At 34.2% G+C, this 18420-nt stretch overlaps 1 protein-coding gene across 1 annotated transcript in view; it reads left to right on the forward strand.

Annotated features, from left to right (window-relative positions):
• LOC149790601 (uncharacterized) overlaps positions 1-18420 on the forward strand; it is a 400967-nt gene that overhangs the window by 99109 nt on the left and 283438 nt on the right. Inside the window, exons 18-25 of the mRNA XM_089972700.1 lie at positions 1142-1339; positions 5713-5919; positions 9380-9517; positions 10023-10199; positions 10600-10749; positions 13439-13537; positions 16867-17008; positions 17755-17894. Of these exons, the coding sequence (XP_089828826.1) occupies positions 1142-1339; positions 5713-5919; positions 9380-9517; positions 10023-10199; positions 10600-10749; positions 13439-13537; positions 16867-17008; positions 17755-17894 (1251 nt within the window). The remainder of the gene's footprint in view (positions 1-1141; positions 1340-5712; positions 5920-9379; positions 9518-10022; positions 10200-10599; positions 10750-13438; positions 13538-16866; positions 17009-17754; positions 17895-18420) is intronic.

Genomic DNA, 18420 nt, shown 5'->3' on the forward strand with positions numbered 1-18420 from the left:
TTTTAAGCTTGCAGTCAAAAACTGAAAGGTGAAAGTCATTGTGACTGAAAGAAAAGCAGTGGTTGTTGCACAAATATTCAATATTTTTTACCATTTTCCTTGACCAAACTTTGAATTTTAATTATATTTTACACAAGTAAAAAGTGTATTGATTTTGGGGTCAGTGACAAATGTCAAGGTCACTGTTACTGAAAGATGAACTATTACATTTAGATAATTTTTTTCTTTGGGACCATGTACATTGAAATTTACTAAAGTGTGTGGAGGGCTTGCACTCATGGTATGGGAGGGGCCTACTGATTTTTGGGGCTGAAAGGTCAAGAGTCAAGGTCATTGTGGCTTAAATAAAAATGGTCTTTTCTAAATAGCTTTTGTTTTGAAGTTAGTCCCTTGACCAGACTCTGTGAATGGTGTTTACTTAGAGCACTAAACAAATAGTTTCTGCACACTGATGGGCAGCAGCCAAGATTATGGTAAGACTGATAAGAAAATAATGTTTTTTGCATTGTAAATTTAGCTCAAAACCACACAACTTGACCAAAGGTCAATATTCTTCAGAGACTGCAGGTGCTGTACTAGCTCCTGCATGGAATATTATTTTTAAAAAATTGTGTTTTACATGTCATTTGTGCTTCTCTTGTTTCCAAAAAATGATGATAAATTCTAAATTGCTTCTGTTTTTGACTACTTCCTGATGAAGGTACCTTTCTTGGGTTCCAGTTATGTTTTACTAGAACAATCCTTGCAGCATATGAATGCAGTCAACACATCAGTTATGCTAGAATCATACTTTTTGTTATTTAGTTGAAGCAATTTGAGCTAGTGAATCTTACCTTAAAATTGTTTCAGTGGAACTTGTTCTTGTTGTAGGGTTTAATGTCATTTTTCAGCACACGATAGGCTATACATGGTGGCCAGTATTAATGGTGTAGGAAGAATACAGGAAAACCCCGGAAAGAACCACCAACCCACAAGAAGCTACTGGCAAGCTTTCTCAAATGCCCACATTGGCTGAATCTGAGACTCGAAGCCACGCAGACAGAGGTGAGATGGCAGTGATCCGTAACGGAGAGTGCTTTAGAACACTTGGCCACTCGGGGCCTCTTTCAGTGGAACTAAATATATGCTTGTGTCGTTTTAGGTGGAACCTACTATAATGGAACCAATGCAACGAGTGAATCATTTTGCATACCCTGCCCTGCTGGAAAGTACTGTCCAGAGGGCTTTTCTACGGATGGACTGCCATGTCCTGCAGGGTTCTACTGTGTTGGGGGTCAGGCCTCGGGAATCCAGAACCCATGTCCAATAGGCACCTATGGCCCAGATATGGGATACACAAGTAAGTAACATGGGCTGATTATTGGGGAATTGATTGACCATGATTTGTGTTTCACTCACTTTACAGATTTCATGTGGCTGGCACAGATACTCATGAGGTAAATTTCATCTTCAAATTATTTGCAGTCTTTTGTATCACTAACTATAAAAGCATTAAGAAGACTGTTTTATTTCTTATAATGCAGTGCAGATGATAATGTATTAAAAGTGCTTTTATAATTGCCGGCTGCCTTGAGATGGAGCAGATTCTTCTTGAATGCAGCCTGGTACGGGTCTTGTATACAGCTCGTCACTACTTTCTGCATGATGTACTGAACATGTTAGAATGAGAACAGTGTTATGTGCTAAAGCACAGTATATCAACAACGATGTTATATACCACATCACATTATCACAGGAATGATCACAATTTTTATTTTGTTTTTAGGAAAGGAAATACTGATATAACACTGATATTCATATAGTTTTCTTTCAACCCATAATGTTACACATTGGAATGACTTTGTCATGACATCCATGTAACATAGTGATGTGGCTGATCTTCTGTAATGTGCATAGTAGCTACATGTAAGAAGAATTTTGGGGTTCATCTCATTCAGTACAACAGTAGATAAAATGTTGAAAAATCAAATGTATTGCACCCTTCTAGGATTGTTTGTAAAATGATAACACCCTTCTTGGAATGTTAATGATAACACCCTTCTTGGATTGTTTGAACCATGATAACACCCTTCTAGGATTGTTTGGACCATGATAACACCCTTCTAGGATTGTTTGAACCATGATAACACCCTTCTAGAATTGTTTGAACCATGATAACACCCTTTTAGGATTGTTTGAACCATGATAACACCCTTCTAGGATTGTTTGTGCAGTGATAACACCCTTCTAGGATTGTTTGGACCATGATAATAATAATAATAATAATAATAATAATGAGGACTTTGTATAGCGCCTAATCTTTAGAAGCACTAAGTGCTTTACAATATTAGACAACACCTATAAGATAAAAAACATATAATAGTATTATTACAAAAACAAACACCATGAAATTAGAAAAAACATTATAAAAAAATAAAAAAACATGCTGAGAATATTTCAGGTAGGGAACATTATTAGATCTTTAAGTTTGTTCTTGCAGTTGAAATACATGAGTTTTGAGAGCCCTCTTGAATGTGATCACTGTGTCTTTGTGTCTAAGTTCAGTGGGCAATTCATTCCACATTGCTGGGCCTTGGTATGCAAAAGAACGCTGTCCATATGACTTTGTTTTCATAGTGGGAATAATGAGTATACGATTGTCAGAAGAGGAGCGTAAGTATCTTGCTGCTGTGTAAACATGGGTGAGATTGGATAGGTATGTTGGACTAGAGTCTGACAGTGAAACAGCACAGAGAACAAATTTTGTGTTTGATTCTGGATTGAATGGATAGCCAGTGTAGGGTACAGAGCAGCGGGGAGGTGTGCTCTGATATGATCCGAGCAGCTGTGTTTTGAACTTTTTGAAGTTTCTGGAGTAGATACTGAGATGAACCAGACAGAATTGAGTTACAATAGTCCAGTCTTGAAAATACTAACGAACACACAAGTGTTTTAGTGGCATCAACAGAAAGATATTTGCGAATTGAGCTGATGCGTCTCAGCTCAAGATATGCAGCCTTGCATATGTTCATGACATGTTGGTGCAATGTGAGAGTACTGTCCAGAGTAACACCTAGGTTTCATACTGATTGTGTGAATTTAATGTTGGTGTTGCTGAAATTTATTGTTTGAGGTAAAGGATGTGAATGAGAAAGTCTTTGAGTTGTGATCAGAATGGCCTCAGTTTTATCATATCTGCAGCTTGTTTCATGTCATCCTTGATTTCACATCAGAAATGCACCTCTCTACACCTTGGATGGTAGCATCAACTTCTAGGTGGCTAGATTTGTATATTTGCGTGTCATCAGCGTACAATTGGTGAGACACTGGATGATGATCTATGACACTTGAGAGCGGCTGAGTGTACAGAATGAAGATAACAGGTCCAAGAACAGACCCTGTGGAACACCACAACATAGGTCAACTGATCATGATAACACCCTTCTAGGATTGTTTGTACAATGATAACACCCTTCTAGTATTGTTTTGGACCATGATAACATCCTTCTAGGATTGTTTGGACCATGATAACACCCTTCTTGGATTGTTTGAACCATGATAACACCCTTCTAGGATTATTTGGACCATGATTATTATCAGACATTTATTTTGTATCACATTGTAAGTCTTTATTGTTTGAACCATGATAACACCCTTCTAGGATTATTTGGACCATGATTATTATCAGACATTTATTTTGTATCACATTGTAAGTCTTTATTTAGTTGGCTCTGAGCATCTTTATCCTACTATATTGTAATGTATCATCTGCATAATGAAGAATGCTTCAAACACTAGAAAATCAAAGAGGGATTAAAATCGATCACTAAGGTGTTTCAGTCCCTTAAAGCTGAGACAGTACCTCACAGCTTGTAATCTGCTTTTGAGATAGGATGAAAATCATAATGAGGGTTTTGTAACGTTATATGATGATAATTTATGCAGTAGTCACATATAATAATTTATGCAGTAGTCACATTACATAATGATAATTTATGCAGTATGAACATTACATGATGATAATTTATGCAGTATGAACATTACATGATGATAATTTATGCAATAGTAACATATGACAATTTATGCAGTAGTAACATTACAAGATGATAATTTATGCAGAAAGAACATTACATGGTGATAGTTTAAAGAGTAATAACGCTATATGATGACAGTTTATGCAGTAGGAACATTAAATGATGATAATTTATGCAGTAATAACATATGTTAATTTATGCAGTAGAAACAGTACATGATAATTTATGCAATAGGAACATTATATGATGATAATTTATGCAGTAATATTATTAAATGATGATAATTTATGCAGTAATATTATTACATGATGATAATTTATGCAGTAATATTACTACATGATGATAATTTATGCAGTAGGAACATTACATGATGATAATTTATGCAGTAGTAACATTACATGATGATAATTTATGCAGTAATAACATTATTTGATGACAATTTATGCAGTAAAACTTTATGATTAACAATATAAAAAGCTATACTTAAATCTGTGAATTAAACTGCAATTGATTTCCAATCATCAATATTCTTTAACCTATGATCAAACTGTCGTATGACATGAATAATTTGGATGGGAGCCTGATTGAAATAGTGTAATCAACATCTTTCTTTTATAAAAAAATGGTAGTGGAAAGACCATGTCTCTATTTGTTTGCTAGTAATATGTGAAAAATACATGTCTTCTTTCTATAAGTTTGCTACAAATATATGAAAAAACATGTCTTCTTACTATACGTTTGCTAGTAATATATGAAAAAACATGTCTTTATATAAGTTTGCTAGTAATATGTGAAAAGACATGTCTTTGTATAAGTTTGCTAGTAATATGTGAAAAGACATGTCTTTCAGTAAGTTTGCTAGTAATATATGAAAAAACATTTCTTCTTTCTATAAGTTTGCTAGTAATTTGTGAAAAGATATGTCTTTCAGTAAGTTTGCTAGTAATTTGTGAAAAGACATGTCTTTCTGTCAGTTTGCTAGTAATATGTGAAAAAACATGTCTTCTTTCTATATGTTTGCTAGTAATATGTGAAAAGATATGTCTTTCTGTAAGTTTGCTGGTAATATGTGAAAAGACATATCTTTCTGTAAGTTTGCTAGTAATATGTGAAGAGACTTTTCTTTCTATAAGTTTGCTAGCAATATGTGAAACGATGTCTTTCTATAAGCTTGCTTGTAATATGTGAAAAGACGTCTTTCTATAAGTTTGCTAGTAATATGTGAAAAGACATGTCTTTCTATAAGTTAGCTAGTAATATGTGAAAACATATGTCTTTCTGTAAGTTTACTAGTAATATGTGAAAAGACATGTCTTTCTGTAAGTTTACTAGTAATATGTGAAAAGACATGTCTTTCTGTAAGTTTGCTAGTAATATGGGAAAAGACATGTCTTTCTCTAAGTTTGTTTGTAATATAAAGAAGAGAAATTATTGATACTCAGATTCATTGTCTCACTTTAATAAGGATGACTACAGATTTTCTTCCAACAGTCTTCAAATATCTTTGTTCTAATGGGCATAATAAATATGCAAGTTAGTATTGAGCAATGACTTTTGAGTCTTACATCACCTCCATGACATTTTTGGTCTTGTTTGAAAGAAATGCCTTTATCTTATTTCAGCATCATCAACAGAAAAATGCAATTTACTTTCAATAATGGCAACAATATTGGATACATGATTCCTGACTTTATTTCAGACTACACACAGTGCATAGAGTGCCCTGTTGGACATTATTGCCCATGGGGCACACAATCTGAGCCTACTGTTTCCCCCACACCTTGTAATCCTGGCACATATAACCCTGATCCTGGTTCTGGACACCCACTGAACTGCCATCAATGTGAACCTGGATTTGCCTGCCCCAATTCAAGCCAGAATGCTTCTACTTTGGCATGTAAAGAAGGTATGTTTTATATAGAGGTATCACTAAAGAAAGTCTCTCAGATATTTTCGTCATTTTTCCACAGTTTGTTATGAAATTGAGTGTATAGAGTACAACAACTTTAGATGCACAAAAATTGCCTTATATCTGTTATTCATTAATGTCTATGTAACATATCCAAAGGTTTGCATAAATTATGTTTTATTTTCTGAAATAGTTGCATTTGAAAGAAATGACTGTAATTTTTAGTGCAAGTGACATTTCTGAAACTGGACAAATCACACCATTTGCTTTGTCATTCTGTGTTAAAGCCAAAAGGACAAACTCAATAAACATGTTATTTTCTGTTTAGGCTTTATCCTGATTTCTGTTGATTGCAAGTATTATTATTATTTGCATTACAAAACTCCTGGGAAAATGTGAGAAAAAATATAATTGACTTATTTAGGGTGCAATAACAGCTGATTTTGTCAGTTAGTGTAGTGATATCAACAGTCAAGGGTTTCTCACTGTAAAATTGTAATCCAAAATGTCAATGCGTGTAGTACATAAATGATATTAGAATGAATATAATGCATTTAATCCTAACATCTGCAGTGGAATTATCTTGATTGGGCCTCTTTGTCTGTCTTTCATTTATCTGTCCATACTCTGTAGATATGTTTGTCTGTGGAAGATTTTTGGCAAGATTTTTTAAAATCAAGATTACACAAAAACTACTTAATGTAGCCTAAATGACAATCAGTAAGCATTGTTTTATGTTTGTCTAGATGGCTTATTTAGATTTCCATGCCATGAGAGCACTATTTCGATTTTTGAAAAACATTTTAAACTTGAATGGGGTGGGTGGGTGTAAAGTCTTGTTTAAAATTGCAAAGCCATTGCTTGCAGCATATAGAATATCATTCTAGTCTTTTTGTTACTATTCCAGTGTATTAAAGCTAATATGATTATTCATTAGATCAGTGAGTCAAGTTTTAGTTTTCCATGTTTTTAATTAAATATTTTTGCCAGCAAACTTGTTCTAAGAACTGTGCATTTTATATTCACTTTCCCCCCATTGTATCATATTCATTTATTTATTTATTTATTTATTTATTTATTTGTTTATTTATTTGTTTATTTATTTATTTATTTATTTGTTAAGAGTGAATTTATTAAAAATTAAGGATATGTAATTAATCTAGTAATCACAGTATTTCAGTTGATAGAGTATTGGACTCATAACCCAAGGTCATGGGTTTGATACCCACCTGGACCAGTCTGGTTTATCTTGGGGAAAAGCACTTAGCACCAATTTCCTTGGCATAATATAGCCAATAACATGTTAAAACTACTATCAAAGCCAACAAACAAACACATCACATGATGGTAGTATATATAATGTATACTCCACTGACTTTATTAGAATGTCCAGTATTATTTTGTATAACCATTAGTCAAAGGGAGCTAACAGAATGCTGCAATTTGCATCAAAGATGAATATTTATTATAAGCTCAAGTCAATTATGTTTCCTTTCACAAAATCTTAATTTCAGATTCCTTCCTTATTCCATCCCAATTTATTTATCCTCCTGACCACATACACAGATATTTCTACAGTACCCAGATTATTTGCCATATAGTCAGGCTTTTGTACATTGTGAATCATACCACACCTCCTGTCTTTGAAAGTATTTACCTTGCACAATTACAATCTTGGTAAATATTATTTGATCCCTTCATACTTTATAAATTTTAAATCATAACTTGTTCCACTGTTGCATACTTTTTGTTATATGTGGAATGCAATGGTAAAGCCATGCTGTTTTAGAAGATGGAACAGCCTATTGTACATCACAAGGCACATGGTTTTGCGATGTGGATGCTTGCGCAGGTAAAAGTAAAATGTCAGTTTGTCTATACTATATGCAATATGAAAAATGCTTACCATAATAATGGGTACAGCTAGAAATAAAGGGGATGAATTAAAGTGACAAAATTCCCTGAATCATAACAATTCCATGTTGGAGAATCAGCATCACATGATCATGTAAATGAGGCTGCTGTGTCTGCTAAAAATATCATGCCTTTAACATTGCACTTGCTGTTGACAGCTTTTTACAGTTTATGAAAGTTTGTGTAGATGGAAAAAGTTATGGCTGGAAATATGTAAGGTCTGACAGGGTTACATAATTTTCAGTGAGACAGTAATTGTGCTAGATAAATACTGTTGAAGGTTAAAATTGGGATACGATTCATAATGGATCAGCCACTGACCATTGTTGTGACTATACTGATGCGTAATCCAGAAAGCAATGGGTTTTTTCCCCTGATTGAACTTATACTGTTAAACATTATAGTAAAAGTCCTACAGGTCCTATATACAATCAGCAATGAATGTTTCAGTAATGGGTGTCATTTTTTAGAATTTGATTTTGCATACCTGTAAATTGCATTTATTCAATTTATTTTTATCTTCATACATCCATATTCCTCTGGATGATCATTATTTACAACCCCTGAGAAGTACATATGGCAAAATCATTACTTCAACATTTTTGGACAGAATCAATCTGGATTGAACGTTGCATGCTATGATGTCACAATGAAAGCTACGCATATTGATAAACAGATTCATACTACCCTATATTGGGATGATCAGACTCAGCATGCTCTTTTCTTGACCCAGTTTAGTACCTGGCCACCATTTTGAAAGTTCATAGCAATCAATAATTTTCATCTGCAAGTTTCTTGATGATAGTTAAGGTGCAGAGCATTCAGTAATCAAGATTAAACGGACTTTAATTGAACAAAATTAGAATTATATCTTTAAGCAACAATTTATATTTACCATGAGTACATGCACATACATGACCTATATAGCTTTTTCTGTGTCTTCTTATTTTATATTATATACTACTGTTTATTAACTTTCTCAAATATTTTAATTTGTTGAGTGAAAGTATTACAGAGTGAAGAATAAATTATAGACAAATCCATGTACTTATTCTACTTCTAAGTCCTCTCTTAATGTACAACAAAATTATGTCTCATAATACATCTAATTAGGATGTTCAACTATGATATCCCATGCTGTACATATGAGACATACATCTAATTAAGATGTTCAGCTATGATATCCCATGCTGTACATATGAGACACATCTAATTAGGATGTTCAGCTATGATATCCCATGCTGTATCATTTTCATATGAACTCTTGAATACTTTTAGTACCCTGTCATACACTTCTTTTAAAACTGCCTTCCCTGGGTACCATGAATTTTTAAATGGAACAGTCCTTTTCATAGTTCATGCTTATTTCATTTGATATTATTGCTCAGAGTTTATTGTTGCCTACTGCATATCAGGATTCAGTTGACCAATGGACACCATTAAAATACATTGTTTTCATCTCTCGTTACTGTTGCCTAGATTAGTTGTCATTTCAGGTCACTGTTACCCAGAGCAGCATTGAATATTGCTATTTTCATTACAGGATACTACTGTCCTAGGGGCACTATAGAGTTTGACCAGTACCCATGCCTTCCAGGAACATACTCAGAGAAAACAAATTTGACGTCAGCAGATGAGTGTGACCCTTGTCCAGAGAGGTTTTTTTGTGGGTGGGGAACAGGTAATCAGAAAATAATTAATTTTTTCAGAGTGTTATAGTATTATGCCAATCAATTGTAGCATGTTTAGTTACCTTTCGCTTTGACGTTTGATATTTTAGTATCATTTAATTGTCACGAATTTTGTAAAATCAGCACATTTTATAATTGTCATGGTGCTTATTCTGTAACTACTGACATTAAAATGAAGCTTTTGCCAATTAAGATATGCCAGCTCTAATAGATAAAAACCAATCTTTATGGGGTAAATTCTATTCACATCATGCCAGTTTTAACAAATAAAAACCACTCTTTATATGGGACAAATTCTATTCACATAATGCCAGTTTTAACAGATAAAAACCCAAACAAGTAAAAGATTTGCACACAAGAATTTTTACGTTAAGTTGTTTTCAAGGTGAAAAATATTAATACAATGAAGAATGTAAATTTGACTTTGTACAAGTACAAAACAACATTGTTGGCTGTCTTCATTTGCATCATTTGACTATAGCAATATCTTTTCAGGTAATGGTATAACAGTAGTGGATTCCAAACCAGGTTATTGTAAACCAGGTTACTATTGCCCTTCTCAGAGCCCAGCACCAGATCGGAACCCGTGCCCTGCAGGCACATATTCCACAGCGTCCAATCTCGCCTCTGAAAGTGAATGTACAGTATGCCCTCAAGGATACTACTGTCAAGGTATGTAGCCATTTTTGATCTTTTGATCAAATTTATTGGGTTTTTTTCTAAATAGATTTATTTTTAACTTTGTAACTTTGGGAGCATGGAACTGCTAAGGTTCTTTTTGCAGGTTTGAGGAATTATGAACATTTTTATAATAATTTTTTATTTTCTTCAGATTTATTTACAGTGTACAATGCTGTGTAGCAGAATAATGAGCAATATTCAGTAAGAAACCAAGACTTCATTCTCTTTATTTGTATTACAGTTGATAATGCAACACTTTGTAATCTTCCGTTACATCATTGTTCAGATTTGACCAATTTGTTCTTAGTGTGACTTGCAATGCATTTATTACTTCATCAGACCTGAGCAAGTATCAACATTATTTCATAATTACTTTCTGACTGTTTTATAGGTGATGGGGATACAACACCAGATATTTGCCCAGTGGGATATTATTGTCCAAATGGAACCAAGTTTGCTACTCAGTTTGGCTGCCCCAACGGGACCTATAATGATGTAACAGGCATCTACAGTGTTTCTCAGTGTAAAAACTGCTTACAAGGTAATCTTAGAGTTAAAATAATATTTGGATAAATATCAGTGTATTGTGGTTTCATTTATTTTTTGTGGGTATAAGGTTTTGTGTTTTATAAAACAAGACATTTTTGTGGTCACTTAAATTCACGGATTTGTATATCAAAGTTTGCTTTTTTAAAGGGATTAAAATTTTTAGATTAGTTTCTATTAATTCCTATAATAAGGAATATAAAACAGCAAAAGTATTCCATCAATAAAGGTTGGTTACTTGAATGGTTAAAACAATACTAGTGCCAGAATGAGCACAAAAAATAAATCCTTGTCCAGATAAATCTCTTAGACTGTATTTATATTCAAGTACTTAGCATCAAACAGAATTGACACAGTCTGCAACAGACAAAGTGGGTATTGAATCACATGTCATATTATATTTGAACCACTGCATCACTATGATGATGGTGTTTAACATTCAAGCTAAATGTCCTGGAGTTCAGACTTAACTATATGTGGCTATGGATTCTGGGACTATTGACATAGCAAAGATTTGATTGTATCAGGAGATTTGATTTACAGGATGTTTTCTTAATGGTTTTGCACATATTTTGTAGACATGTGAGCTTTAGCATTGGACTGTAATTAATGTATATGTATATTGTATTTTATTAGAACTTGTTGTTGTAGGGTTTAATGCCATTTTTCAGCACAAGATAGGCTATACATGGCGGCCAGTATTAATGGTGGAGGAAGAACCCAGGAAATCCCCGGAAAGAACCACCGACCCTCGAGAAGCTACTGGCAAGCTTTCTCACATACCCACATTGGCCGAATCCGAGACTCGAACCTACGCAGACAGAGGTGGGATGGCAGTGATCCGTAACGGAGAGCCCTTTAGACCACTCGGCCACTCGGGGCCCCTATTAGAACTTGTACTGCAAGCAGTACTTTTATTATTTGACAATCTTCATGTTTGTTTAGATTAAAAATGCATGGATAAAAAATAAAGTGCTTTCAGGAGGATTTAAATTTTAAAGAAAAATGTTCCTATCCATATTTAGAATTATAAATGCTTGCATCAATCTGTACTGTGTTTATATATATATATATATATATATATATATATATATATATATATATATATCTTAAAAACACATTTCAACTGTTGGTAGGTCTTAAGTCACAAAGAATTGTAGAGTATACAAAATAGTTTTGGCAGCAGTTTCACTGGAATGAAGGATTGATGTATGTCTGATTTTCATTATCTTTCCTCTAATCTTCAGTGATACTACCACTTAAATATGTTAAGCTGTTTTATTTTTTCTCTCTGCCTTTTATAATATGAGATTAAGACAGTGAGTGGATCTGGCAGCTACCAGATATTGCATTCATACATGTTTCACCTGCAAGACACACATATAAACAACAGTCAGATAACTGATCTCTGTTGATTGCTATAAATGTATCGTTAAGAACATGTAGTTGGCCCTCTTCATCACGTGGCTCATTTTTTTGTTGGATCTTTAAATTGTTCATTTGAAGCAGCTACAGAATTTACAAAAACTGGTATACCATGAATAAATGTGCAACCCCTTTCTCTACTTTCCTTTTAGCAATGGTTTTAGGTTTAATGGATGCCAGGGCCAGACCAAGTTTGCGCATCAGTGTATCCATGGAAATGGCATTTCCTGCAATTTCCATTGCATTATCATCAATAATATGTTAAAAGTGTCATTAAACCAACCAACACCCTGCTATTGCCTTTATTTGTCTACCAATCTCTAGCTTATTGTACTAAATGTTGAAACATTTGAATTGGACATCAGGAGAAAAGTCATTTAGCTGCGCATTATTTAGGACACCAAGCTACTATGTATCTGTACATCAAGCTTTCATGTATCTAGACATTCCAAGCTACCCTTTGCCCATCCACTAAGCCACTGTTTGTCCAGACACCAATATCACATTGACTAGACATCAAGCTTCCATTTATCTAGACAGTCCAAGCTACCCTTTGCCCACCCACTAAGCCACTATTTGTCTAGACACCAATATCACATTGACTAGACATGAAGCTTCCATTTATCTAGACAGTCCAATCTAACCTTTGTCCACCCACTAAGCCACTATTTGTCTAGACACCAATATCACATTGACTAGACATCAAGCTTCCATTTATCTAGACAGTCCAATCTACCCTTTGCCCACCCACTAAGCCACTATTTGTCTAGACACCAAGATCACATTGACTAGACATCAAGCTTCCATTTATCATAACAGTCCAAGCTACCATTATTCTGGACATCAGGTTAACATTTGTTTGGACATTAAGCCTCCAATAGTCTATGCACCCAGCTACTATTGGTCCAGACACCCAGCTAGTATTTGCCTAAACGCCAATCTTCTATTTTTTTTAGACCACCATTTATGTCTGTAAACAAGACATACAATATGTGGTTGCTCATTTGAGCCATATTTCACAGGATAAACCAAGGTGCCAAAGATTTACACAACTCTTTCTCAAATAATTGTTTTGGTGACTGAAAAGAAGTTATTGATTTCTTTGAAATTCATATAATTATGACTGAAATAAAGCTTTATATTTGCTGTTGTGTTTGGTACTAAAGTAACTGAATGTAAATATATAGTTTCAGATTCACACTTGAATATGACACTGTTTGCTATCACATATCTATAAATAATTTATTATTCTTTTCTAGGCCACTACTGTGAGTTTGCCATATCAGTGCCAGTAGAATGTGAGAGAGGAACCTATATGCCGTATGGAGTTGATGGGTCAGGAAACTTAATTGGACCAGGTAATATAACGTAAAGGTTATTCCAAATAACCTTCTAATTTTCCCATTACATATTTCAGAATTTGTGATAATTGTCATTTGTATGTAAAATTGTTATATTTATGGAAATAACTGTTGTCATATTTGCTTTGGCATAACAGTGTATCTGTAAAGCTGTGCAGTCTTGAAAATACTGGTGTTCTAGGGCAGGTGTAACAACTGTCTGACCTGGGGCAAGTGTAACCATGTCTGACTTGGGGGCAAGCATAACACTGTCTGGTCTAGGGCAAGTGTAACACTGTCTGATCTGGGCCAGTTTTAACACTGTCTGACCAGGGCCAGTTGTAACACTGACCTGGGCCAGGTGTAACACAGTCTGACCTGGGGCAAGTGTAACAATATCTGACATAGGGCAAGTGTAACACTGTTTGACTTGGGGCAAGTGTAACACTGTCTGACCTGGGCCAGTTGTAACACTGACCTGGGCCAATTGTAACACTGACCTGGGCCAGGTGTAACACAGTCTGACCTGGGGCAAGTGTAACAATGCCTGACATAGGGCAAGTGTAACACTGTTTGACTTGGGGCAAGTGCAACACTATCTGACCTAGGGCAAGTGTAGCACTGTCTGACCTGGGCCAGTTTTAACACTGTCTGACCTGGGCCAGGTGTAACACAGTCTGACCTGGGGAAACTTTGTCTGCCCAGACCAAAATAAAATATTTTTTTAATACATTTTCCAGCTTTTCTATTATCACATGTCTGACTCATAAGATTTGTGATAATTTGTTGAAAACAATATTTGTCTGCATAGAACCAACTCTCAGACTTCTGAAAAGTATCATTGTAAATGCAAATGCCATTAAGAGGTCTATGTTGGAAACGTGTTTCTTGAGTTAGTGTATAAAGCTGGACTCTCATTCTATATTATTATTAAAGGCCTTGTATTATGGGTTAGTGTGTGAAGCTGGACTCTCATTCTATATTAATATTAAAGGCCTTGTATTATGGGTTAGTGTGTGAAGCTGGACTCTCATTCTATATAAATATTAAAGGCCTGTATTATAGGTTAGTGTATGAAGCTGGACTCTCATTCTGTATTAATATTAAAGGCCTTATATTATGGGTTAGCGTATGAAGCTGGCCTCTCATTCTATATTAATATTAAAGGCCTGTATTATGGGTTAGCGTTTGAAGCTGGACTCTCATTCTATATTAATATTAAAAGCCTTTTATTATGGGTTAGTGTATGAAGCTGGCCTCTCATTCTATATTAATATTAAAGGCTTGTATTATGGGTTAGTGTTTGAAGCTGGACTCTCATTCTATATTAATATTAAAGGCCTTGTATTATGGGTTAGTGTATGAAGCTGGCCTCTCATTCTATATTAATATTAAAGGCCTTGTATTATGGGTTAGTGTGTGAAGCTGGACTCTCATTCTATATAAATATTAAAGGCCTGTATTATAGGTTAGTGTATGAAGCTGGACTCTCATTCTGTATTAATATTAAAGGCCTTATATTATGGGTTAGCGTATGAAGCTGGACTCTCATTCTATATTAATATTAAAGGCCTGTATTATGGGTTAGCGTTTGAAGCTGGACTCTCATTCTATATTAATATTAAAGGCCTTGTATTATGGGTTAGTGTATGAAGCTGGCCTCTCATTCTATATTAATATTAAAGGCTTGTATTATGGGTTAGCGTTTGAAGCTGGACTCTCATTCTATATTAATATTAAAGGCCTTGTATTATGGGTTAGTGTATGAAGCTGGCCTCTCATTCTATATTAATATTAAAGGCCTTGTATTATGGGTTAGTGTATGAAGCTGGCCTCTCATTATATATTAATATTAAAGGCCTTGTATTAAGGGTTAGTGTGTGAAGCTGGACTCTCATTCTATATTAATATTAAAAGCCTTGTATTATGGGTTAGTGTATGAAGCTGGCCTCTCATTCTATATTAATATTAAAGGCCTTGTATTATGGGTTAGTGTATGAAGCTGGCCTCTCATTCTATATTAATATTAAAGGCCTTGTATTATGGGTTAGTGTATGAAGCTGGACTCTCATTCTATATTAATATTAAAGGCCTGTATTATGGGTTAGTGTGTGAAGCTGGACTCTCATTCTATATTAATATTAAAAGCCTTGTATTATGGGTTAGTGTATGAAGCTGGCCTCTCATTCTATATTAATATTAAAGGCCTTGTATTATGGGTTAGTGTTTGAAGCTGGCCTCTCATTCTATATTAATATTAAAGGCCTTGTATTATGGGTTAGTGTGTGAAGCTGGACTCTCATTCTATATTAATATTAAAAGCCTTGTATTATGGGTTAGTGTATGAAGCTGGCCTCTCATTCTATATTAATATTAAAGGCCTTGTATTATGGGTTAGTGTATGAAGCTGGCCTCTCATTCTATATTAATATTAAAGGCCTTGTATTATGGGTTAGCGTATGAACCTGGCCTCTCATTCTATATTAATATTAAAGGCCTTTTATTATAGGTTAGTGTATGAAGCTGGCCTCTCATTCTATATTAATATTAAAGGCCTTGTATTATGGTTTTTTATCCAGAAGTATTTTCCTGACTTGGACCCATGTTAGTATATACTGTGCATACCTATGTAAATTTTCTTTTGATGTCTGAAAATTGTATAAATAATTGTATAGGGATTTCTGTGTGTCAGATCTATATAAAATGTACCAAAAATTTTAAGATTATATATATTTTTAGAGAGACTTTATGAGCACAAAATGGACACCATTCAACAGTTTGTAAGAATTCCATATGAAAGGAACGTTTTAATGAGATTCTTTTGATCATATATTGTTTTAAGAGAGAGAGAGAGAGACTACTCCGGAGACAGTACACAAGCACTCTGTATAGTCAGGTAGTCTTTATATACAGATCAGAGTCCTGCATGAAACAATAAAGCATAGATAGATAGATAGATAGATAGATAAACAGACAGTCAGACAGAACGATAGATAGATAGATAGATAGACAAACAGACAGACAGACAGATAGATAGTTAGATAGATAGATAGATAGATAGATAGATAGATAGATAGATAGATAGATAGGGAGAAAGAAAGAATTATTTTTGCTATACACAATATATGAGGGTACAGGGAACAAAATAATGCAGTGTTCACTCTTCTTGTTGAACAGGTGGTTGCTATATGCAAGCAAACTATACAGGGAATAATGTTGCTGGTCGTCTTGATGGGTAGGTTGTCTCTGTATAGAGGTGTTTACTATGCCAGTTTTGATCACGTATCACTATCAAGAAAATAGCATTGAATTTCTACTCACTGTGGGTTCATATTTTGTTTTGTTAGGAGAACCAGCTAAGAGGCAGTTTAGCTGTTTGGATTGTCCAGCTGGATGGTACTGTGGACAGGGAACTGTGACCCCGGCTGAGTGTGGGAAAGGAAAATATTCAAAGGATACACAATATGAGTGCAAATCATGTGATGTTGGGTTAGTTTTGTTAATTAGTGGAAAGAAACGATTATTAATTGCTGTTAATTATTGTAGGTCATGCAGTAGGATTCCATGAATATCTTTTTCATTAGCTCATTGATGTAAGAGTCTTGAAAGGTAAGTACAATTGCATAAAATTACTTTGTTTTGCATTATAGATGATTTTGGTGCCATATTTATCAACATACAATAGAACACCATTTATTAGATAGATGCTGATCATAGGTGATTTGTTCATCGATGCCACTATGACCTGTTGAAAAGTTAATATCTCTGAAGGCATGAACAGATTTCATATTTGGCTACCTTTATCATAAAATATAGTCCCCTTGTGAATTTTTGCAGTTCCATCCCAGTGCATGGTACTTTAAATCATGTTAGATTATGTGCTTCTCACACATTAGTGATTTATCTTTAATGCAAAATATAGATTTTTTTTACCCATTAGCAAAAAACATATAAAAATATGTTAAGTAGGAATGTAAAATAATTTAAAGAAACTAGATGTGAAGACACTGTCTGTTTGCCTGTGGCATGTGACTGTTCCCATAACCACTCAACACTGTATCCAAACATGAAGTCATCAGTAACTCCAGTACCCACATAGTGGATAATATATGTACATAAATCCCTCTTTTTCAGCATATATTAAATGAGTTGTGTTGCTCATTAAGTCAGTATGAATAGTATTAAAATCATTCATGCATGAAATTAAATTGAGTAATATTAGTTTTATCTTGCAGCTATTACTGTGACAATGCAACCACCTCCAAGGCTGACATGTTAGCAAATAAGAAGTGTCCGGCAGGGAAATTCTGTGCTGGGGGACTGAGTGATGTGAACCAGGCAACTGACTGCACAGTGGGAAAGTACTGTCCTGAAGGTACTCAAATTGACACCATTAAGTCATATATTATAATTTTTCTGTACTTACTGAATGAGATCCAAAAGGGTTTATGGAGTTTAAGTTGATACAGTTTAGTTTGCAGTGTGTGTGTGTGTGTGTGTGTGTGTGTGCGTGCGTGCGTGCGTGCGCCCAAGACTGAATCTTTCAGAAGTTTCACAACAGGATTTAGCTAACCAGTTAATCAGAAATTGGAATTAGGGTGTTGAGACATGCATGCAATATATTTTCTTAAATGCAAGATCTGTGCCACATAATATGTTGGCAACACCATTGATATCAGACAAGGAATGAATAGTCATATATATATATATATATATATATATATATATATATATATATATATATATATATATATATATATATATATATATATATATATATATATATATATATATATAAAGTATATGTTATAATTTTAACAGGATATCAGTTATGTTCATCTGTTTTTCTATTAGTGCTTTTGCATTATCATCATGGATGCTCTTAAGATAGATTTTGCTTT

The sequence above is a fragment of the Sinohyriopsis cumingii genome, chromosome 10, assembly GCF_028554795.1.
Source record: "Sinohyriopsis cumingii isolate HCF-2022 chromosome 10, ASM2855479v2, whole genome shotgun sequence".
Classification (NCBI taxonomy): Eukaryota; Metazoa; Mollusca; class Bivalvia; order Unionida; family Unionidae; genus Sinohyriopsis; species Sinohyriopsis cumingii.